The 24,349-nt window shown below is 34.5% G+C and overlaps 1 protein-coding gene across 1 annotated transcript in view; it reads right to left on the bottom strand.

The window, feature by feature from the left end:
• The window catches only part of cntnap3 (contactin associated protein family member 3), a 345,658-nt gene that overhangs the window by 125,950 nt on the left and 195,359 nt on the right, over nucleotides 1–24,349 (bottom strand). Inside the window, exons 8-10 of the mRNA XM_015338241.2 lie at nucleotides 22,424–22,682; nucleotides 22,009–22,158; nucleotides 20,724–20,895 (exon numbers count right to left, since the gene is read on the bottom strand). Of these exons, the coding sequence (XP_015193727.2) occupies nucleotides 20,724–20,895; nucleotides 22,009–22,158; nucleotides 22,424–22,682 (581 nt within the window). The remainder of the gene's footprint in view (nucleotides 1–20,723; nucleotides 20,896–22,008; nucleotides 22,159–22,423; nucleotides 22,683–24,349) is intronic.

Below are 24,349 nucleotides of genomic sequence, written 5' to 3'. Positions count from 1 at the left end.
ATATAGTGGAAATAATTTGTATATATGTATTTATACATCTGTTGCTTGGAAATTGTATTAATATATAACTAAAATTACTTTCCAGTTACACCTCTTAATAATAGTATTATTTAGTATTAATAATAAAGTTTATTAACGTGTTTATTAATAAAACTGTAAATTTATTAATAATAAAGCTAAATATATGCCTTTATTAATAGTTTGTAGAGCCTTTAGTAAGCGATAAAGACTTTTTAAATATCCTGGGATGTGAAGAGAACTGAAATTGAATATAAACATATTTAAATGGGGTGTATTTAATTTGTTCTGTCACATCTGAATATATTTTTTGTACACTTTTGGTTCTTGGGGAAAGCAGGATTTGGTGGTATGGTGAAAAAGTTGTGTAGGCAAATTTAAATTTGGATCCGCATCTTGCTAAAAATATTTGTGACAGTTCTTCGCAACTTCCTTTCTCTGTCCTGTGCCTGTGATCCAATCATAAAGGAGTTGATAGATGGAGTGTGCCTCATCCCAGTTGGTAAAAAGGTTGTGTAGGATTCCATATGCCATAGTGATGATGCTGGTTCTTAATGGACTGGTATGCAGACCAAATGAGAGGCAAGCAAAATGCTGTTTTAAAATTCCAAAGGTTCCCAAGATCAGAGGAACTGTTGTAATAGATGTCTAAGTCTAAGTTTAGCTTTTAAGAGCCACACTTTTTTTTAACTTGTAGATTAAATCCTCTCCCACATACCTTATATTTTTATTTCTGTTTAAAAAATAAAATTGCTTTTTGGAATTATTTACTAACTTTGCTTAAGAGTAATGTAGTACATGCCTTTGTCAGTAATTGTTTAAGATACCCATAACTAACTCACAATCTCAGAGAAGAGACATAAAAAAACATTCTTAGATGAAGTGCAACAAATATAGCCTATACATAGAACTGAAATAAGAGTTCACTTATATATGAAAGATCTACATATGAATCTTTAGCACTTAAAAATATTTAATATAACATGTTCAAATTCAGACCCACATCTGCTGTACTCATTTGTTTTGTGACTAATTGTAATAGATAATTTCATTAGTAGTTATGTCATTTGGTATATTTCGGCATAAATGTAGTTCATAAACATAGGCATTCAGTTATATATAAATATGAAACAGACAAAATAATAATTCTATATTAACTTGGTTTAAATATTAATTTATTGATCAGATTAATTTAAATGTCCTGATTCAGAGACCCCTGCCCTTTGTATTAATTGGAACAAAAACAATGCTGAGCTTAGCACCATACTAAGCACAAGATTAGCTGGTTGTTCCACATGTGTTTTCATTGCAATTGAACACAGAGCTGGAGGTGATCTCCAGATAGTACCGTATTAACTAGTCCTGAACTTAGTAAACAGCTGTATGCTAAATCTGAAAGTTTGTTTCAGTTGACCCAAACAGAATAGACTGATGTTTGGTTTGTATATTGTGTTTTTTGAGTAATGTGATATATTGTGTGGAAATATCTATAAAGAACAGTTTATTTATTTTGGACGTTATGGGGAGATGGAGTGTCCACGATAAAGAGTAGTTCTATTTTGAGAGCCAGGGAGGAAGGTGCTCTCTCTCCTTTGTTGTAATTTTTTGCAAGGATGTTACTTGTTATTCCTGTTGTTTCTATGCCTGCAGCATTATAAATAAATTCAGACCTTTATGTATTAATTTCTATTGTAGTCTAGATTAATTTGGCTTTGGCTTGGTTTAATCAACTGATAAATGAACTATAAATATACAGCCCTAATAAAATATGAATCATATTAATATTCTGTTAAACCTGGACAGCACAATTGAAGACCAATCCTGACATACAAACTATCCTGACATACTAAGACCACCTTACTATGAACAATTTAACAGAAATCAGACAAGACAGACCACAACTCCAGAACTGGATTCACATTTAGTGACTGGAACTACCAGAAGTGTCATGAGACCCTCACTCTTTCTTGAGTGTTTATAAAAAATGTGAAGGAGATTATATGTTAAATGACTTCTCACTTTAGTAAAAAGACAACAAGCACTGACTAATAGAAACCAGTTCTGGAGAATGCTGACACATCAGCAAGCAGAAGCTATCATTCTTTCACAGACCATCAGGTGCCATTGTTTAATGACCTGAGTCACACACCATACCAAATGCAGCATATTACTGATATGGTCTTGCTAATCACTGGAGACGACATACACTATGATTCTGCTGACTAGTGGCTACAATTAACCCATACCTGCAAGAAAAGGGTCTTCCTTGGTATCTTACTCAGTAACACATCATGGCTTTGTAAAACCGCCAAGTAGAGCTAATAAAGCTTAACCTCTCATGTACAGCAATTGAGCTATAACCAGAAAATACCCGGTTTCAAATCCTGATCACTGTTGAGGGACAATCTTTATCCAATCAATAATTTAAATTGTATACTCTTTAGACTTTTAATTTTAAACTGTGTATTACAGCATGTTATTCATTAAACATTAAAAAGTTGGTCAATTTTATAAAAGAAGATTGTTCAGTTGGACAAAAGTACACAACCTATCACCTTTATCATAAATATTTTAATTATGCAGAAATATTTTATGCATCAAAGTCTTTACCGAAGATACTTCTAATAGTATTAATAATGAGTGACCTTGGACAACCTGTAAGCTCAAAGTATTACCCTGGTCCACTTACTTTGTAACAGTCTTTTTAAACTAAAAGACTATTTTTTCATTGACAAAAGGTAACACTACAGCGTTTCATTGTTCTGATCACATATTTGTTTCCAGTCATACAAAGTAAGTTTTGAGAATCTCCAATTCACCATGCCTTTCACATGCTCATAAACGATATTAATTTAGGAACATAAACATATCATATAAACTGTATATGGCTGGTATTGGTATTTTAAAGACAAAATACACACCATTATTACACTTTCTCCCTAAACATTTTAAGCATCAAAGTCTTACATGTGGTTATTTTGGAAACATTTTTACATGCTCCTTCTGACCATATGAAGTTTATATACTTTGTGAAAAGTGATAGAATTTTAACCTTTTCAGTGAATTCGCTCGTTATCAGGGTAAACAAAAGCATACTTTTAGAATTTGATTAACAGGGAATGTAATATGGAATTGCGTATCTAAGCAAATTAATAAAAATATAATTATATTCATGTACTGTCTGGCGGAATAAACTGAAAAGTTAGTTAATGCAACAAGGAATTATTAAGAGTTAGTTAATGCGACACGGTATTAATAATGTATCGCTTTTGTGTTTCCCCAATGCTATCAAGGGAATTGAATCCGAGGCTCCAGTGTCACTCAACAGGGAAGCAGCCTGTCGAGCAATAGTAAGATCTGCCCTCAACACCGATGGACCAAGTCCTTCCTATTCATAAGAAAGACAGTGACGTCACCAGGCTGGCAAGCCCTCAAGTCACCTGACCAGCGGATTGCTGCATCAGAGAGTCAGTATAGCTTCTGGGAAATACATTTTTCCTGCATTAAAGTTTAACTCGTTCAGAGCACCTTACATTACAAACTCCAAGGGTTTCATTTTGAGCTGAAGACCCTCACACCTGAAGATGGATTCACAGCCAAAACGTTGCATTTTCTCTCTTCTCTTTTCAGCATGGAATAAACCTATTACTTGTTCCTTTGCAGACTACGCAGGCTGACGTGGCTACACACCAAAGTAAATGTATTGCAGTAAATGTATTGCAAGGCACTCTGTTATATTAACAGTCAGTCCGACTCAAGTGTTGTACAGTGATATCAGATGTGGCTAATGTCATCCCCATTAATGTGTTTATCATGCAAATTCTGCTAAACTAAAGATTAGACATGATAAGTAGTGTCTGAATCACTGTGCCCATCCTCCCTGAACCTGAAAATACTACAATATATTATATATTATATTATATATATTATATTCCCTATTAATCGAATTCTAAAAGAATGCTTTTGTTTACTCTGATAACGAGCATAGTCATGGAGGTCTTCTCAGATAGTTGGGCATTCAGGTAGATTGCCAGGCGAAAGGATTTGTAAATATATTTTGTAAAAGCAAGTCAGTTTTTGCAACACGTAAAAGACATTTTTCCAAGAAAGATCTTAAGACAAGGTAGAAAAATCATCCATTTTTCATGCAAAAAATACCTGCTTTTATAGCTTATAAAGTCATGCAATGTCTAAGTTAAGCAGGAACACATCATTATATCTATTTTTTAATTAAAAAATAAAATAAAAAAATGTTTGCCAAGTCTAAGAGGGGGAGTCAGCTCTCATTGACAGCTGACATTCCTCCATACATTTCTGTGAAAAATTAATAACGCCAATGTAAACGTCATATTTACAATTAATTGATAATGAAAATGTTAAGTTCTCTAAAGCTTTCTCAGTAAAGTATGATAATTTACCTAGGGAGCTATGTAAGCATGGATAGGCAGCAAAAGATCAGCTAAACAGGAACGAAAATGCTTTCAGAGAAAATGTTTCAGGTGTGAAGAATACAGATCCCCAATTTGCTATGAATTGGCTTCATTATTCTGCTCTCCTCCCCACTGATAGTTGATGTGTGCTGAGCGTTCTGGCGCACTATAGCTGCCGTCGCATCATCCAGGTGGATGCTGCACATTGGTGGTGGTGGAGGGGAGTCCCCATTACCTGTAAAGTGCTTTGAGTGGAGTGTCCAGAAAAGCATTATATAAGAGTAAGCAATAATACTACTACTACTACTACTACTACTACTACTACTACTACTAATAATAATAATAATAATTCAATTTCAGGCTAAACCTGTCCCAACACACCCTGCCCCCACTGTGATTAGAATATCCACAAAGCACTGAAATCTTTAGAGTAGATGATCAGGTGTTTCGCAGACATAGGCATAGTACGTAATTCAGGCTTTATGAACTCACACCTGGGACTCAATTAATTAGAGTTATTAATTATTCATAAAGCCTGAATTACATACTATGCCTACGTCTGCGAAACACCTTTGCTAGTTAATGTTACTTCACTTTCTCTGGAGTTATTTTTTAGGCAAAAACCAGGCTAACAGGCTTGTTTTGTGTTCTTCCTAAGATTGTTAAGCACAGTGTCAAAATGTTTCCATATGAAAGGCAATGTTGTCCTGAGGCATGTGTGTGGCAGGTCGCTTTAGCCTTTGTCACCAATGAAACCACTAGATAAAGACATATAGAAATCCCTACATTACAAACTCCAAGGGTTTCATTTTGTCTATTGCTACAAGATCGACAGCAGTGTAGTTACAAGGAACATGTGAAATCGCAAACACGTGTTTAATGCCTTTATTGATTCACAATCTGACAATGCAATGTAAATTGTTATCTTTGTCTTCTAAGTTCCTTATTTAACTTTAAGAATAGCTTTCTCACCATTTAGATTAATTTTTCATACCATCATTAAACAAAGCAGGAGCGTATCGTACTTCCTCTTGGGATCAAACGTGGAAAGATTAGATTGTAATTGTTTTTATTTTGTAAACAAATTTTATAAAAGTGTAATCTATACTAAAAGGTTGTATTTATTCAATACCACTTATAGTTATATTAATAGAGATAAGAATTCAAGTTGAGACTTTTAATCATTTTAAACTGTATTACAGCATCTTACACATTAAACATAAAAAGTTGGTATATTTTATAAAAGCAAGATTGCTCAGTTGGACAGTATAAAGCAAATATGTTTTTTTATGTTTGTAAATCGCTTTTCTTGCAAGTATAAACACAACATAAACTGGAATGCTACAGAACCCTAAACTGACAATACACACTAGCTGAATATAGCTGTGTCAGTCTTCTGTGATTTGAACATCATTGGGTGCTGTTTTTATAAAGCTGTTGAGTAAAGAATATGATTTTTCCTGCTGAATGAAATCAAGAAATAAAGAAAGGGTTTCAGAAATCAAACAAAGCTTTATTCCTGTGCTTACAGCCTGGGTAATTGGAGACCACGCTGTTCTGCTTCCTATTGTTCTTATCATACGAATCATATTGAGCAGTATTTCTTGTGTAGTGAACGTGTGTACACAGCGGTCCCCCAGTGTTTTTTGTTAGTGCGTAATTACACATCAGTGAAAAACCTGTGGTTTATAAAAAGAGAGTTGTCTCACTGATAGTTTTATGTAGAAGCTTTGAAAATTTTCACAAGTCGAGCTCTTTAAAATGCATTTAGTAATATTTAGAAATACCAACAAATTCAATATAGTGTTGATGATATTTATTATCAGTAATAATATCAGTAGCAGTTTGAAATTATTTGTTGTTATTACTAAATGACTTAGCTTCGAACATGTTGTGATATTTAGAAATATGAAAAATGTCAATATAATGTCCATAATATTTGCCATTTTAGCTGTTCAAAGAAATGTGTGTTAAAAGTAAACTAATGGCAACTGCAGGGCTTAAACTGCAGACCTCAGACATATAAGGCAGATGCTTAAGCCATCACCCCACAGCCACAGTCACATGGAAAGCAGTGAAGCAGCCATACACATATCAATAGAAAGTCTTATACTACTGTTTGTGCTACAGTATATGAATATAATTATGTCATTATTAATTAGATACGCGATTCCATATTATATTCCCTCTTTATCAAATTCTAAAAGTATGCTTTTGTTTACGCCAATAACGAGCAAATTCACAGAAAAGGTTAAAAATAGATAGAAAAGTCTATCACTTTTCACAAAGTATATAAACTTAATATGGTCAGAAGGAGCATGTAAAAATGTTTCCAAAATAACCACATGTAAGAGTTTGAAGCTTAAAATGTTAAGGGAGAAAGTGGAATACTGGTGTGTATTTTTTCTTTAAAATACCAGTACTAGCCATATACAGTTTACATTATATGTTTATGTTCCTAAATTAATATTGTTTATGACTATTAGATGCGTTATGCTCCTCTTCTTTTTATGCTTAGCTACTAACTTTCCCCTTTTCAGTAACGACCAATGTACCACGTGTGCCTCTGTCGGTCATTTTGGCCAGCCAATCATGTACTGCGGTAAGCCATGGTAGCTTGTGGGTTTGTACCATGCAGTTTGAGTGCCTGCATCTGTATAACACTCATTATTGTATCACAGTACTGTAAAACACTTATAGAATTAGTATTTACATACAGTATACAGAATCATTAGTAATCGTGTATAAACAGTAATTAGAAAACAGATTTTAATTATAACAAATATACATATTATTCAGTGGCATTAAAATATATGGAAATAAATAGAATTCAATTTCCATAGTTGTGTATATATTATATTTTTTACATACTATATTATTGTGAGAGAATCACAATTACATTCTCCATTGTATTAACACTTACAACATATACACATTTTTAAAACAAATCTGGGGAGTTTTCAACCCTACTGTATTACATGATTTCATTTGACATGTCATTTTTGGAATGTAACATACTGGGGGCTGGTCCAGGATCTTTGATTTGTTTTGTTAAACTGGTATTTGTTTTCTTGGTTCTTGTGTACACGTGGGGTTGTTGTAGTTTTTACTGGTCCTTTGTATTTCAAGTGCTGTGTAGGGGTAATTTGTGGTATGTCCAGCATGGCATTCAGCTTAGAGGATTTTACTCTGCGTTCACCTTTGGAGAAGTTTGATAAATATGCAAGTCAGATATTTTGTCAGTAGTGGATTTCTTTAGTCTCTTGGTTTACCTGAGGAAAGCAGAGAGTCATCTTCCCTGAGCTCTTTCAAATCTAGATTCAAAACCTTTTTTAGAGAGTCACAAGAAGTCACAGACAGCAAGGCATAGAAATGGGGTATGTGAAAGTGCCACTACATGCTGTGCATTTACAGTCTCATGTTATTACTTGTTGTGACCTATAGTATTACTGTATGTTTCACTTTTACATATTTGAGAGACTTCAGAATGTTTTGACTGATGCATAAAAAGATGTAACATACTGTGTGCTGTGGTAAAAAAGCTATCGAGCACAGAACATCTTTCCACCATCTTTCTTTCAAAAGAATTGCATATGGAGTTTATTCTTATCTGAGTAAAAACAGAAATATAAAGAGTTTAACAAATTAAAGAGAGATTGAACCCAATACTCAAACAAGATGCATATTCGTAAGGATTTTGAGCTTCTGTTATTCTGCTTTATGTGGTCAGGTGTTTCTCATACATAACTTTTGAATAGTAATTCTTGTGTTTTGAATCTGCTTACACAAGGCATCTGCTTTCTTCAGGTCTGTTTGTAATTGTGCATAAACTAAAACAAAAAACAACTGAAGAATTTAAAACTGAAAGCAGGTACTAGATGTAGTTTAATTAAAAGTTGTGGTTGTTTTTACAAATTGTGATCTTTAAAATGTCTTTGGCTTGAAGGTTCTGTGTGTTTGTTTTTGACATCTGAAACTCAAACGGCATTTTAATAAGAAAGCAAAGGTTGTGGTGAAAACTAGAAGGAAACCACTGGCACAATGGAGGAAGTCCTGAATGCCAAAGGTAAGAGCAGAATTGGATGTTTGAAGCTGGCAGGTTAGCACAAGTCACAGTTGAGATGAGGTGTAATAACCTATATGTACTGGGAATCATTGAGAGTAGATGGACTGGATCTGGGAGAACAAAAACACAAGCTGGAGAGACAGTATTGTGGTCAGGAAGGGGAGATAATAAACACTACGAGGGAGTAGTCATCATCTTGAGAAATGGAATTGAGAAATGCCTGATGGAATGGAAGCCTATTAATAGTAGACTGATTATGGCCAGAATGAAGGGAAAACATGCCAACTTAACTTTGATACAGTGTTACGCACTAACAAATGACAGTGATGATATAGTAAAGGACGCGTTCTATGAATAATTGCAAGTAGAAGTAAGAGCAGTGCCACATCAAGACCTGCTGATTATGATGCAAGACATGAACGCCAAGGTGGGAAGCGGTAACACTCATATTGAGAGAGTCATGGAAAGGCATGGATGTGACATAATGAATGAGAATGGAGAGAAGCTGGTGGAGTTGTGTACTGCCTATAATCTTGTGTTAGGACAGACACTTTTCCCAAATCTCGACTTTCTGAAGCTGACATACAGATGCAGCCATTCAAAATGCACGGTACAAACTCGTACTGCGGGCAACTACGTCTGCGCCACCGCGCCATCCTGGGTTAAGTGATTGGCTGGCCAAAATTACCGACAGGGGCACTCGTAGTGCATTGGTTGGTAGTGAAAAGATTTAATAATTTAATCTCTTTACTGTGCACATTTTAATCCACTTAGTATTGGATATTTATATGAAATTTTACCACTAAAGGGAAAGTTTAGTAGCTGAGCATAAAAAGAAGAGGAGCATAACTCATCTGAAGGTCATAAACGATATTAATTTAGGAACATAAACATATTACTGTATGTAAACTGTACTGTATATGGCTGGTCTTGGTAGTTTAAAGAAAAAATACACACCAGTCTTCCATTTCTCCTTAAACATTTTAAGCATCAAAGTTTTATAAAACGGTCCCCAAATATGCGATTGCTGTATAGAATTTTAATTAAAAAAATTTAACACGAAAATTAAGCTGTTTACGTTCCTCCACCTGAGAATATAGTCACTCGTTGCTACGCAACACAGAAACACAGCCACAAGTAACTAGCAAAGAGAAGACATTAGCTAGCCAATATGATAAATGAATAAATTATTTTTTTTGTTTATTTCTTTTGCACATTTATTTGAACATTTCCATCGATTGTACAAGCACTTGGAAACTGTCCAATCCCTAGTTTGTCAGGCATTTTGTTTTACGCTCCGGGCATGCTCCCACTGGCACTGTGTCTTCTAGGATATAATGCCAGCGATTAGTTGTTAAAATTGAGCTTACAATAACGCCGCAGCAAACTCTTGTTTTTATGTCCACTATAACAGACAATCTCCCTTGCTTTTAACTGAGCGTTTCATAATTTCCTAAAATGAAAATGATTTAAACTATGCGACAGAATTCTGGGGTGTGCCCATACCAGAGATTATGGCACGGCTTCAGAATGGTGATTGACTGAAACCATCTGACACCCCCCTGATTGGGGAAAAAAGACCTTCTGATCTGTTCTACATACCAGGAAAACAACAGAAGATGATTTTTTCTATTCGAAATCTTTGTGTTCTAAGTATCTTAATAAACTTTCAGCATAGCTTTCTCCCCATTTAGATTAATTTTTCTTGGGATTTTGGGATCAAACATGGAAAGATTAGATTTTAATCATTTTTATTTTTTAAATACATTTTAGAAAAGTGGAATCTATGCTAAAAATCTGTATTTATTTAATACCACTCGATACTTATATTAATGGAGTTTAGTTGATACTATTTAAACTTTTAATTATTTTAAACTGTATTACAGCATTGTACACATGCTTAAAAGAGAAGAGAGAAAACACAAGCCTTCTTCAGGTGTGAGGGTCTTCTCTTCTGCTCAAAATGAAATGCTAAAATGTAATGTAGGCTCTGAACGGGTTCAATTATGATTTGGGCTTGATTGAGGTCGCTGCCTTTAATCTAAAATCCTGCTTGAATCCTTCTAAACTAAAAATTAGACACAAGAAGAGAAGAGGCTCTGGTGAAATTTCCCTTTTTTTTCTTGGAAAAATATCTTACCCGCTGCAATCCAGGCACAGAAGGGTTAAAAAAAGTCAGACAGGCAGGGGGAGGGTGAGTTGTGAAACTGTTACCTGGATAAAGAGGTATCCAGGTAACAGTAAAACGGGCGTACAGTATGGGGAGATCACTCGTTTTCCATGTAAATAGTTCCCTGGTTCCGCACCCCTTGGTGTTACTCTCTTTTCTCTCTCGCTCGCTCTCTCCCTCTCTTTCTCTCGGGCTTGCGCTCTGGCTCACTCACGCTCTTGGCGGGCTTGTCTTGTGTCTCTCTTTCGTCTGGGCATGGGAGTGCTGCTGGAAGGTGTTGACGGAAACACCTGATCATCTGCTCGAAAGATTTCAGTGCTTTGTGTATATTCTAATCGCAGTGGGGGCAGGGTGTGTGAGAACAGGTTTGGTTGAAATTGCATTGGTGATCTATATTCTTCACACTTGAAACATTTTCTCTGAAAGTTTAGCCGATCTTGTTACAGCATGTTACTGTTTACTGTTACTGACCATATTAATTTTAAGTGCTTAATGCACGCACAAAAATTCTTATGTCTATATCTTCACAAGGGAATCAGTGCGAATTGTAATACTAATTAAATGACCACGTGCACTTTCCACCCCCTCTACATTCTCAGAGTAGAATAGGCTAACCTTCTAATTAAAGACAGTCCACCCTCCCCCGTGGACAGGAAAAGTGCCCTCAGGTAGGGCAGGTAATATGGTCAGGAACAGTAAACAGTAACATGCTCAGAAGGAGCACGTAAAAACATTTCCGAAATAACCACATTAAAGACTTTGATGGTTAAAATGTTTAGGGAGAAATGGAATACTGGTGTGTATTTTTTCTTTAGACTACCAAGACCAGCAATATACAATACAGTTTACATAATATGTTTATGTTAAGACTGACTAAAAGATCAGAAGAATACTTTCATCCTTCAAGTGAAAAACAAGTTTCAAGCAATGGCAGACATGACAGACTATCATAAAATAAACACCGACACAATCGATGAGAAGTAGGAACTTCTAAGATCAGTGTATGAAAAGATTAGTGAGATCTGTCTGGGCTTTAATCAAAGAAAGAAGAAAGAGGGGATATCATGAAATACATGGTAAAGAAGAGATTTGAAAAAGAAGCTAGTAGATGCCAAGTCAGAAAGATTACAAGAAAGATACAAACTGCAATACAGGAAGAAGGTCAAAAGAGAAACAGGGCGTATCTGAATTACCTCACTAAACAGGCAGAAGAGGCAGCTAAGAAAGGAGAACAGGAAAAAAATTTCCAAGCATGTATACAGCAAATATCTTGGCAGCATTGACATCCCTATCAAAGATAAACTGGGAAAAGTATTGACAACAGAGAAGGAACAGGAAATCTGCTGGGCATAACACTTCAGAGGTGTTCTGAATAGGCCACCACCTATCGAAGAAGCTGCACTGGACTCCAAACCACATGGTGGAGAACTGTGGAAGAAGAGCTGAAGGCCCTGAGCCTTAGCTGGGATACCATAGTAAAATTGGCTAAACACAGACAGAAGTGATGGATCTTTGTTACTGCCCTACATGCGATTAGGCATAATGGGAAATAATAAAAAATAAAGGTTGTGAAAACACTAACAAATCATCCTCAAAAAATACAAGGAGATTGAAATTATTATTTATTATTAATAAATTAATAAGTTTACTGATATTCAGAAACATTATTATGCTTTGGTCTCAGTGGTCTTTTAAATACCACTTTGTTATTCTAGATTATAATTATAACATATATATGATTTTGTTTTAAGGCTTTGAAAGTTGTTTTAACTCCCGCATTGACAATATTCACATTTGTGAACTCTTTCATGTTTTTAACTTATTAATATCATTTTAAAATTTAACACATTGTGATTTATTAAATATATATAAATAACAAAATATGTCAATATAATGGAAATATTTTTTACTATTTTATTTTTAGAGAAGGAGTCTTTATTTGTTAGAAATCAACCTTGCACTCTGACCAAGAACACAGGACCTTCTGGATGATAGGCATGCAGTTTTTCTACTGAACCAAAGCTTCACTCTGAAACATAGCTAAAACAGACATGTCAAAATGTTTACTACCTGCCATATACAGTACATTTAATATATTTATATTCCTAAATATTGTTTATGACATTCAGGGACATTATGCTTCTGTTATTTTTATTGTCAGCTACCAAAATTTTCCTTTAGTTTCAAAATTCCGTATTATATTCCAGATTATGTGTATTTAAAGACAATAAACAGTATGGAAACAGATTAAATGAAGCAACTGTTTCATTAACATCTAACGCACTACTAGTGCCACCTATCTATAATCTGTGGTGTTTTGAAGAAATGACTTGCGTTCTGATTGGCTGCATCTGTATAATTTATATTTGTTCAATCATATGTTGTTTGTTGTTTGTAATTTGAATCTTGCAAGTGTTCATGAGAAATGCAGTAAAAAAGAGCACACAAAAGGTTCCCAAAATAATGATGCAGAAACTGTTTATGAATTTGGTGGAATACTGTTTTTTACCTTTATTTTATTTTCAACTACCAATAGAAAGCAAGAAAAACAAAACAAACACGATGTGTTAACTTCAGGTGTATGTATTATATAAATCCAATGATATTTATATTTATAATATATTTAATTATTTAATTACTTAATTGCGATCTTTATTGAACGAACCAATCAAAAACCATTTGATCAGCATTTGTCTTCTGTTCAGAGTACACAGTACACACCTAAGGAAACAGCCTTATAAAGATTAATCTTCTCAAGAACCCCATGACAGATAGGCATAAATTTATTTTAATGCTGTAGGACATTAGTATTTATAGATGAGTAAAAATAAGAACACATCAAATATATGCCTTTTGTTTGTTAAATTTAAATTTAAATTTAAATAAATTTAGAGCCCATGTCCTGAAAATAGAACACCAGAATTGTAATGTATAATATGTACATCTTCAGGGTTAAAGGTGTAGCGGCAATGCTTGTTAATAAGACAGAATTAAGTGTTGCTGTGCTTTCCCAAATGAGGCCCCATCTCCCTCTTCATTTCTGTGGTGCAACCACAGAGAACCTATTCATGCAGGCTGATTTAAAGATGTTTTCTTTTGATAAGGGACAGCTCCCAAACGGGGATGCACTTAGCTAAGCCTGACTATCATGATCAATGGTCATCCATTGGCGCCTATCTGTCTAGGGAGTGCCAGATGGACATCTGGACTGCATTCCTAAGTGTCAGGAGTAAGTGACTCATATCTCACCTTGATCAACCAATCAGGGACTGGTAGGGCCGAGTAACCCACGTGGGACTCTGATGCCCATGGAACTTTCAGCCAATGAACGAGCTGAACTTCCTCCAGGAAAAAACAGGCAACACAGAGCTCCAAGAGAATTCTGTGGATAATTCTAAAGGGAATTCAAAGGAGAATTCCAGGGCAGGACGGCCCAGGAGCAGAAGGCTCCCAAGGGCAGGACATTCTTGCAGCATGCCTCCTGACCATCCTGAGACTCAGCCCAGACAACCACGGAACGGCCAGTGTGTCCGAGTGCCAGAACTTTCCTTTGTTCTAAGAGTCGAGAGTGGAGGTTGCCTGAGAGTAACCAGAGGATCCACCCGAGGTTAGCACGAGCAGAAAGCCTCGTGAACAGGTAGGAACTGTGGACAGCTGAATCACTATTCAGAACTAGCGCTTCATCAGGAACGAACCGGTCCTCTTCATGACCTGCTGGGATCCACAGTTATCTTTTCTCCTGTGCACAAACTTTGCTAGTTAAAGCCAACACTAACTAGCCGGTCAGTGAGCATCAGCAGCGCACCGTCGCAAGCAGCACAGCACAGCCTGGCACGGAGCCAGAGAGCCCGCAGGAGATCTGAATCCCCAGAGGTTGGATGAGTATTCAAATTCAATGCATTACAGCTCGAGAATTCAATTGTTATCCCAACCAATTTAATTCCTAAGAGTTATGTACTTGTTTTCAGTATCTAATGTAGAAGTTGTAACCAAGTTCACTTTATGAAACGGTCTAAATAAATGATATACTGAACGTATGTCCTCTCGATATATGTAACTCTTCGTAACTGATTGAATATATACCTTTTGTATTCTGATAACCCTCTCGATAAGATCTGGTTTATGTGCATATTCTATGTATTAATAAATGTATCCTTGTGTATTAGTACCTGTGTGTGCGTTGTTTGAGTTATATCGCATGGTTGGATTCTAAGGCCATCAAAAGAATCATTTTGTGTTTTACTGCTACAATTAATAATTGTCCCAGTAAATGCCCAAACTCTACAGAACTGGTGCCTTCAGAGAGCACACTACAAAGTATAAACAATTTTTAAGCACAACGATAATAGCAAACGGGGGACAAGAAGTGCAAAATAGGAGACAAATTCTTCTTCCAGCATGCTAAACTGAATATTATACAAATATACATACACAGGAAGAAAGCATTTATTCTGAGGACACTCTTGAGACTTTACTTAAGTGACAATAGCATGGTAATGGAGCCCTATGCAAACTCACTTGGCTGGTAGAAGTCTAAACAGCATGACCCCAATCAGAGCTATAACAAACATTACAGAGCTGCAGTCAGCAGAAAAGATCCAGTCTCAGCAGGCTGCATAATTACATCTTGTATTTTGTGGTTTGTCCATCAGTGAAGTGTCACTCTCCCTGTGGTTTAAAGCAACATGACACAGGGCTTTGCAAGAGAAGACACCATCTCTAACCAGGAGACTGTAATAACAGCATGTACTCAATGAAAAAGACATAATGGGAGACAGACCCCATACCAAGCCACAGTCATTGGTGCTCTTGACAGCATGCCTTGGTACAACAGCAAGACAATGATAGGAACAAGATAACAAGGGTGCCAGATTCCATACAGACAAATGTGGTTTGAGAAAAAGAGACTGAGATACACAGCAGGACTACATAAATGGAGCAGAGATGCTGAATATAAATAATAAATACTGCTGGCTCCTGTAATTAAAAGGCATGCAATGTCAGATATATAAAAACTGCACTGAGGAAGTAAGAATTATTTGTGATCTTGGTTTAAATTGTTTCACTCAATCACAAAACATATTTTTCATTTTTGAAATATTGTCTCTGTTAGCCTTATTTAATCTCCATAGCATCTAGTGTTCAAATATTTGTTCCTACTAAGACATGTAACTTTTATATTCTTTAGGAAAGGTCTCCAAGTATATTTTTTTTTAAATTACTGTTTATTAAAATTTGGCAGTCCTTATCATAGAATTATTATTTTCTTATATACAGTAGTAGGTTTCTCATAACAAAGGTCAAGTGTATTTACTTTTTTGTTTCCTTAACTAAATGTAACAACATTGCACATGATTTTGTAAGAATCTTTCAAAACAAAGATGTCAATGAGTTAAAAGATTCATAAGATGAGTGCATATTGATGGAGACATACTGTAGATGGAAGAAGTTATAAAATGACTACAACATTGTGTACAGTGACTCAGAAATAACTGCCTATTAATAAATCCAATGCAATAATTGTGAAGAGAAGTGTAATGATTTTTGAATAAAAGGTAAAATAAAGTCAAATGTGACATGGTAATATGCTTACTTGTATTAGAAATAAAAAATCAATGACCAAATGGCAAAAGCATTTTTTTAAACTTTAAGGATAACCCTTTTCCTAACTTTTAAAATTCAGGGAAAATAGCTGTGTGACATATTTCACACTAAATATTACAGTCATGTGAAAAAGAAATTACACTCTCTTTCAATTCAATGGTTTTACTTATCAGGGCACAAATAATAATTGTCTGGTCCTCACCAACTTCTATAATTACTATAATTAAACAAATATAGCCTCAGATAACAGACAACACATTACAGATTTCACTATGTCATTATTTATTCAACAAAAAGTAGGCCAAAATGCAGAAACTATGTGGGAAAAATTAAGTACACCCTTACTGCTTCGATAAGAAATAAGAAGGTAATTAGCAGCCAGGTGCTGCTAATCAAATGCACTTGATTAGTTTATCATCAGAAAGTGTGACCACCTCTATAAAAGCAGAACTTTTGGCAGCTTGGTGGTCTGGAGAATTCAGGTGTGTGTTAACACCATGCCAAGGAGAAAAGACATCAGCAATGAACTCAGAAAATAAATTGTTGCTGCTCATCAATCTTTGAAGGGTTATAAGGCCATTTCCAAACACTTTGAAATCCATCATTTTACAGTGAGAAGGACTATTTACAAACATGAGAACATTCAAAACAGTTGCCAATCTTCCCAGGAGTGGGCGTCCCAGCAAATTCACCCCCAGGTCAATCCGTATAAATGCTCAGAGAAATCACAAAGAACCCAAAATCTACATCTAGGGATCTACAAGCCTCGGTTAACATGTTAAATGTTAAAGTTCATGACAGTACAATCAGTAAAAGACTGAACAAGTGTGGCTTTCATAGAAGGGTAGCCAAGAGAAAGCTCCTTCTCTCCAAAAAGAACATGGCAGCATGGCTTAGGTTTACACGGTTGTGGAGGGGTGATGATTTGGGCTTGTTTTGCAGCCACAGGACCTGGGCACCTTGCCGAGTCGACTATGAACTTTTCTTTATACCAAAGTTTTCTAAAGACAAATGTGAGGCCGTCTGTCTGAAAGCTAAAGCTTGCCCGAAATTGGGTCATGCAACAGGACAATGATCCCAAGCACACCAGCAAATCTACAACTGAATGGCTGAAAAGAATCAAGGTGTTGGACTGGACAAGACCTCAACTCCATTGAGATGCTGTGGCAGGACCTTAAGAGAGCTGTGCATAAATTAATGCCCTCAAACATCAATGAACTGAAGCAATGTTGTAAAGAAGAGTTGGCCACAATTCCTCCATGTGAGAGACTGATAAACTCATACAGAAAACGATTACTTCAAGTTATTGGTGCTAAAGGTGGTTCAACTAGCTAGTGAATCATGGGGTGTACTTAGTTTTTCAAACATTGCTTCTGCATGTTGGCTTATTTTTTGTTAAGTTAATAATGAAATAGTGGAATCTGTTATTGTTTGTTACCTGAGGTTAGATTAACCTAATTTTAGGACCTAGTAAGGACCAGATGATTTTTTGTTATGTCCTGATATATAAAACCATAAAATTGAAAGAGGGTGTACTTTATTTTTCACATGTATATCATAAGCAAAATGTAGAACTAACATAACAAGTTGCAAAAATTGTTGCTGAATGAAGCTAAAATAAGCAAAATACAATTTCAGCTATACGAATAAAAAAAAAGTTAAATGTTGTCAATATTACTGATTTTGTTCTTGTCAATATCATATTGCAATTGTATCATATTACTCTCCTACATTTAAATCTTTCCAAAAAAGCATAACTGGATATAATTTTTATTAACACATAACTCAAATATCAATCTGGCTTTAGTGAATACAGTATCTCTATACTACTTCATTGGTAATTGCTGGTTATTAAAAACTTTAAAAGCTGAAGTATTGTTTATTTTGTAACAGTCTTTCTCATCTCTGGTTATTATTACTTGTGTCACGGATGTCGGAAACAAATGCAGTGGAATGGCCAGGAGAGCAAAAAAGACTCAATGCATAGCAGCAAAACGTGGGTTAGCCCGGGCTCAGGAGGTCGGACGATGTCGGGTAGAAACCTATGCTCTTAGGCCGTGGAGGAGATGACATGGTGCTAGGCGGATCTCAAGACATCCGAACCCTCAATGTTGAGCAAAGAGGAAAGGGTGACAGGAAATATTTAGCCCCCAAACAAAAACACACCGGAAGGACAAGCAAAACACAGGGAAACTAGGAACAGGACAGAATGGGAGCACCCTCTAGCTGTAGAGGGCATGACAACTTGCTTTAGAGTTAGAAAAAGAGTTCAAGAAAACAATTTGTAGGACCAGAACTGAGGAATATTGTTACAATTTGTAAGTGACAATTGAAACGTCTTTAGACTATGGATAACACCTGGCTATTATCAACACTTCAAGTTCTTGGGAGCTTCAAAACAAGAAGTTTGATGAGAAGTAGGGGTGTGAGATTCAGTGATCAAAGCATCAGAAATCTCAAAGTTACCATAACTTTTACCTTGGTCTGTTTTATTTAATAAAAGTTTAGAAAAACTTATTAAAACATTTAGAGCATAATTAACAGTCCAGGAACACAGCATAAAAACAGGTAGACAGGAGGAATGACAAGGGATAGAAAGGAAGAAGGTGAGAGCTTCTTTTCCTAATAATCCATAAAGATAAGATTGGAGTTAAGTATTTGAAATTTGTTTAGAGAGCTTGCTATTCTTTTTAGGAACTTCAATTTCCCACATGAAGAATCTCTCAGTTAAAAATAGACTCTCCTGGTTAGTGGTGTATTTTTAGAATAGGAGATAGGTTCCCATTCATTTTGTAGCATCTGAGTTTGCAGTGAAAGATTTAAATGTAGGTTGTATGCTGTTTTCTTTAGACAGCTTTCTCTTCTTTTGGTCTCTATAAGGCCTATATAAGAGTTTGAATACTTTGTAGCAATCTGTAATTTTCCTGGGTGGTCAGGACATAGGCCTCTTGGAAGCCTTCTGTGTAAATTTGTAAATAGTGTAACCTGTATGGTGTATGTTTATGTTGAGTGTAGTTTAGTATGTTTCTTGTCATAACCCAGTTTGTCTGAATTATTACTCGTTTCACCAAAGCTATGGCAGAGAATAAAAAGCTCAGGTGCCTGTAATTATACCAACCACAAAAGTATATAAATTTACGTCAAGTTTGGGGATATGATTATTTAATTTACTTATTGATTAATCTGTTCAGTTGTTTCCGATATTCACCATCTTACACTATTTGTAACAATCTTAAATATGAACAAAGGATATGTATACTGCTACAGATGTAGTAAAAACTGGTAATAAATTTAAACTGGCATTAAACAGAATTTCATTAAGCCCACCTTGTCTTACTCTACTTCATATTAAAAAGGGGAGACAAAATAAGAAGGAAACAGTGAAAGGCACTCTTAAGAAAATGGACCACTATTCACACTCCATTTACAATGGCAATGATACCTATTTTGTGCAAGCTATAAAAATCTGTTTGAAAAGAAAAGCATAAATGAAAAAAAAATAATTCAAGTAATAACAAAACTAGTCATTACCATGTGATCCCTTTTACACTCACACATATACAAACATATGCTGTCATAAAAATTGGAAATATTGAAATGTCACTGGCCAAATTGTAAGGTGGCATGCTGTATTTTCTCTTTTTTAGAGCAACCAACAGAACTTTGGTTTGGAGTGGTCACATACCACTCATAAGTGACCATGTTTGTATGTTGTCACAATAAGGAATATCCCAATCATATTTTCCTCTACTGACATTATAACTCTTCTTTACAACTTAAAGTGCTATGCAGCAGCAATGAGAAAGCTGCTACTACTAGAACAACTGCAAACCTGCAAAAAGGCAACTATTTAATGTCTCTGAGAAAAATGTATTTAATTCTTTCTGCTGATTATTGTGTAAATCTTTTATTAAAAAATGTAATACATAATCTAATTGCATTTAATTATCTCTATATTAATATTTAATTAATAAATAAATGTATAGAGATACATTACTCTAAATATACCATATTCGGCTTTTAATAAACAGATCTGTTTATTTGTGGAGCATGTGTAACCAATGGGGAGACATACAGCTGACTTGCTTGCCATTTAACAAGCAGAGCAACATTTATAATCAATAATGGGTGAAATCAATTTGGCATACCATTTCAAAACAAAGTCTAAGCTGGCAATCTGCTTTTAGACACATCATAAGTGCCTTGATATTGTTTCTTTTCACAATGCCAATTTCACTCAGACAGTTTTGTACAAGATAATTTAATAAAATCAGGCTTTAGTCAATAAATTACTCTATACTACTTAATTGTTAATTACTAGTTATCATGTTGATTTTAATCCAATGTAAAATAAAGTTGATGAGATTTAGTGTAATATTATAATGTACATCATTTTATTATACATTAAAACAAATAAGATTAAAATTCTACATACCTATCTATAATCCCACACAAGTCCATTTGCAGGTCACTGAAATTTCCGACGAGTTTTTGTTGCACCTTGATCAGATCTACAGCATTATTGTCAATGTAAATAAGTCTCATACATCCTTGAAAAACATTAAATGGGTTTTTGCATTGTTGATCAATTTTCATGCCAGGACAGCCTGTGGCCAAAGCAACAACAGTGTGAATGAATCAACCAATCAACAAAATATTAATCCAACAATAAAACTATGTAATTAAGAATTTCTCAATATTTTATATTTTATATTCTCAATATTTATTTCTGATTCAGATGAAAACTGAAGTTCTGTGCAATATTTAATAGGAAAAGGAACCTACAGTACTGATTGTCTTTAGATCCCATTTGTACTTAATAGATAACAGGTCGTCAGTCACTATTTTAATCTTGAAAACATGACAAATGAAATAATATTTTAAATGTATAATGTTTTATTAGATTTTGGCTCCTTAATGATAATTTCATAATAATGTATAAAAACATACTGGAATGAAAAATGAAAACAAAAAGGCATTCTGTGCCCCAATACCACACAACAGTGGAAGTGTATAGGGATTGTGCCTAAAATCTCTGGCAAAAGTTGTAACAGAGCTAGTAAAGAATAAAAAATTGAGAATCCATATTTGGAAGGAAATAAGTTTTTTTGAAATATTAGAATTATCCATGACAATGTATTGCATATATATTATAAAAATATATCAGTGCTTTCCAAAATGGAGCATCAAAGACACACAGAATAGCATCTGAACTACTTGATTGATGGTATGTCTTATATAGCAAAAATAAAACAAGCTGAATTCACTGCCTGAATTTTACTAAAATACAGACTGCTACCCTAAGACACACAAATTATGATTATTTTACAGTAGGTGTTAATCATGGATTACATAAGACTGATTTCTGTTTTAATTGTTGCTTACATAAGACTTCTTACTCTTCTTACTGCTTACTTCATTCTTACTCTCAGTACTGAAGTTCAACTCTAACTTTTTGAAGAACAATTTCTCAAAGAATCTAGTTTGTTTAATCTAAGAAAGATTCATTAGTTTTTCACCCCTGTTAACTGACTTTCAAGCTTTATAGATACCAGAGATATTCTGTCATTCAGCGTTTGCCTTTTTAAAGGTCACCTAACTGAAAAAAATACCAGTGCTTTTTAAAGTTCTCATTTTTTGTGGACTATGTGTCTTAGGTTTACATCTTAAAACAGAAATGGAAAGTTTTCACATTTGCTGTTTTAGTAATTTATTCTTACCACCAAAAAAGTACTGGCTTCCAGAAATAATATAGGTCTGTGATGTGGCATAGGCAGCTGACCCCGGGTCCCTGTCAACAGTGATGCTTAAATGATTTCTTCTTGCATTGAACTCAATTGAATGCCATTGTCCATCATTCAAACTGGATCCTGTAAATAACAAAAGTTCAGTAAATGTTTAAGAGTATGGGAGTTAGGTCTCATATTGTCAGAATGAAGAATTATACTTTGAATTCTGATTTCTCATTTTAATTATTTTGTATGGTTAAATATATTATATAAATTATATATATATAAAATTCTCATATATAAATAATAATTCACAAAATAATAATTAGTTGCATTCAAAATATGAAGGAAAACCTGTACAGTAAGTATTATAAGGACTATTTTAAAAATTATTTTAAAAAATTACCTGTAGTGACATCAGTAAAGATCCTCCCAGATTTGGAGATTTGGATCTTAATCTTGCCCTCACTGAGATGAAGCCACAGGGTTCCTAAGCCTTGATATAATTCAGTTGTTAGGAGCAATCCAGCTTTGTTCCAAGTTCTGAATTGGAAGCTGACTTTCATTTCTTTCTGTGGAGTTCCTGGTAATTGAAGGTAACTTCCAGAGCTTACAAAAGTTACAGGAACATTTGGTGGTTCAGAACAGGTAAATATCACATTGCCCTGTAAAACAAATTCGTTAATTTCATTTAATTGAAACTTGGATTTTATTCTTCAAACAAATGCAGTGCTGTTTCCTTTGAGGCTACTGTTAATGTTATCATTTATGCATGTTTTCACAAGCATAGATCTTTAGTGGTGTATAATAGTATAGCTTTATTATGTTATTAATATTTCTATATAATTGTATTTTATTATAAAGTCTGATAATAAATTAATAAAATTACTAAAAAAAGATGAGTTCTTCAAGGAGTCACGTTTGTCTAAATGGATTCTTAAAGTCTAAGACATTTTAACCCATTAGAAGGGAAAATGTCTTTAATGAGTATCAGTAAGATTTTCTACCAGTAGAAAAAAGGGAAGATGGTTTACTAATGAGTAAATGAATATTTTTTTTTAGAATAAGAAACCTAATTTTATAGATTAGGTACATGTACATACCAGTAAGTATAACATGTAAACAGCAGACCCCTTCAGTACTGAGGAATGTCTGGAAAATTCTGTATTGTGCTTACAATTTTCAACTTAGAAGAAACTATGAAATGTGCAGCACTATAACTTTTGTATTTGACAAAAAAGGACCATCAAATTGTAATCTTAGTCTTAAAAATATCTTCTGAAATATACATATAGGTAAGGTTTGACTTATTCAAGGATAATTTAAAGAATTTTCAGTCTGCTTGAAACTTAGCATCATGCTAAAGCGAGAGTATATCCCAAGGTCTGTTCCTACTTCAGCATGTAGCTCAGTGCATAACCTGAATTAGATACTGTATTTACAGCCATTTACCTTTTACTTTGCTAGGTATACATTATTATTATTTACAGTATGAACAATGCATTTGTACTATGTTGTAATTGCATAGAATTATAAAATTAATGAAAAAAACTGTCTTTGGTAATAATTGATCCCCTAAATTAAAACATTTTCTTACATGAGCATATACCATAAACATAATCTTAGTATACTATTTATAAGGTGTGGCAGGAGATGCTTGTCCACAAGAAGGACAGAATAGTTGGAAGAATATGGCCAGATACAGCTCCATACACTGATACATAATGTAAAATAATAGTATACATTTTGCATCACTTATGCATTATACACATACCTCTATTATGTTATTTGCATTACTGAACATATATGTTTATTTATTAAGTGGTATTGTGTCTTCTTATATTAATGTTTATCCCAAGTCATGTACTTTAATAAAAATTCCCAGTAGTTCAGTATTCAGTATTAGAGTCGAGTTAAAATTGAAAGTCATTATAGAAAACAAAGTTTTAGCTAAAGCAAAAACAGTGAAAAGGTTGCACTTCAGTAAAAAAAAATTGCCGGGCTGTTTTCACATGACTGAAAGTGGTTTGTGAGAGTGTTTGTACAGTGAATGGAATGCTTTGCTTCAGTAATCAGCGGACTAGACCAGAGAAACCATGATATTGGCTTTGTGAGGCACAGGGTATGTTATGGAAAGTGTTACTATGTCACATCCATTTAAAGTATCTGCTTAATTGTTCTCAGACAGCAGTGGCTACAGTACACAGTACAAAAAACTGCCTGCATGATTGAGCTAAATCTTCAGAGACTGTTTACGGGTAACATGATGTTAGAATTGAGATGAAATTTATGCCTTATGTGGTCATAGAATATTTGAAGTGATGGCAAAAAC

This window comes from Lepisosteus oculatus, chromosome 3 (genome assembly GCF_040954835.1).
Source record: "Lepisosteus oculatus isolate fLepOcu1 chromosome 3, fLepOcu1.hap2, whole genome shotgun sequence".
In the NCBI taxonomy this organism is placed as follows: Eukaryota; Metazoa; Chordata; class Actinopteri; order Semionotiformes; family Lepisosteidae; genus Lepisosteus; species Lepisosteus oculatus.
The sequence above is the reverse complement of the archived record's forward strand: the minus strand, read 5'-3'. Positions and strand labels throughout refer to the sequence as shown.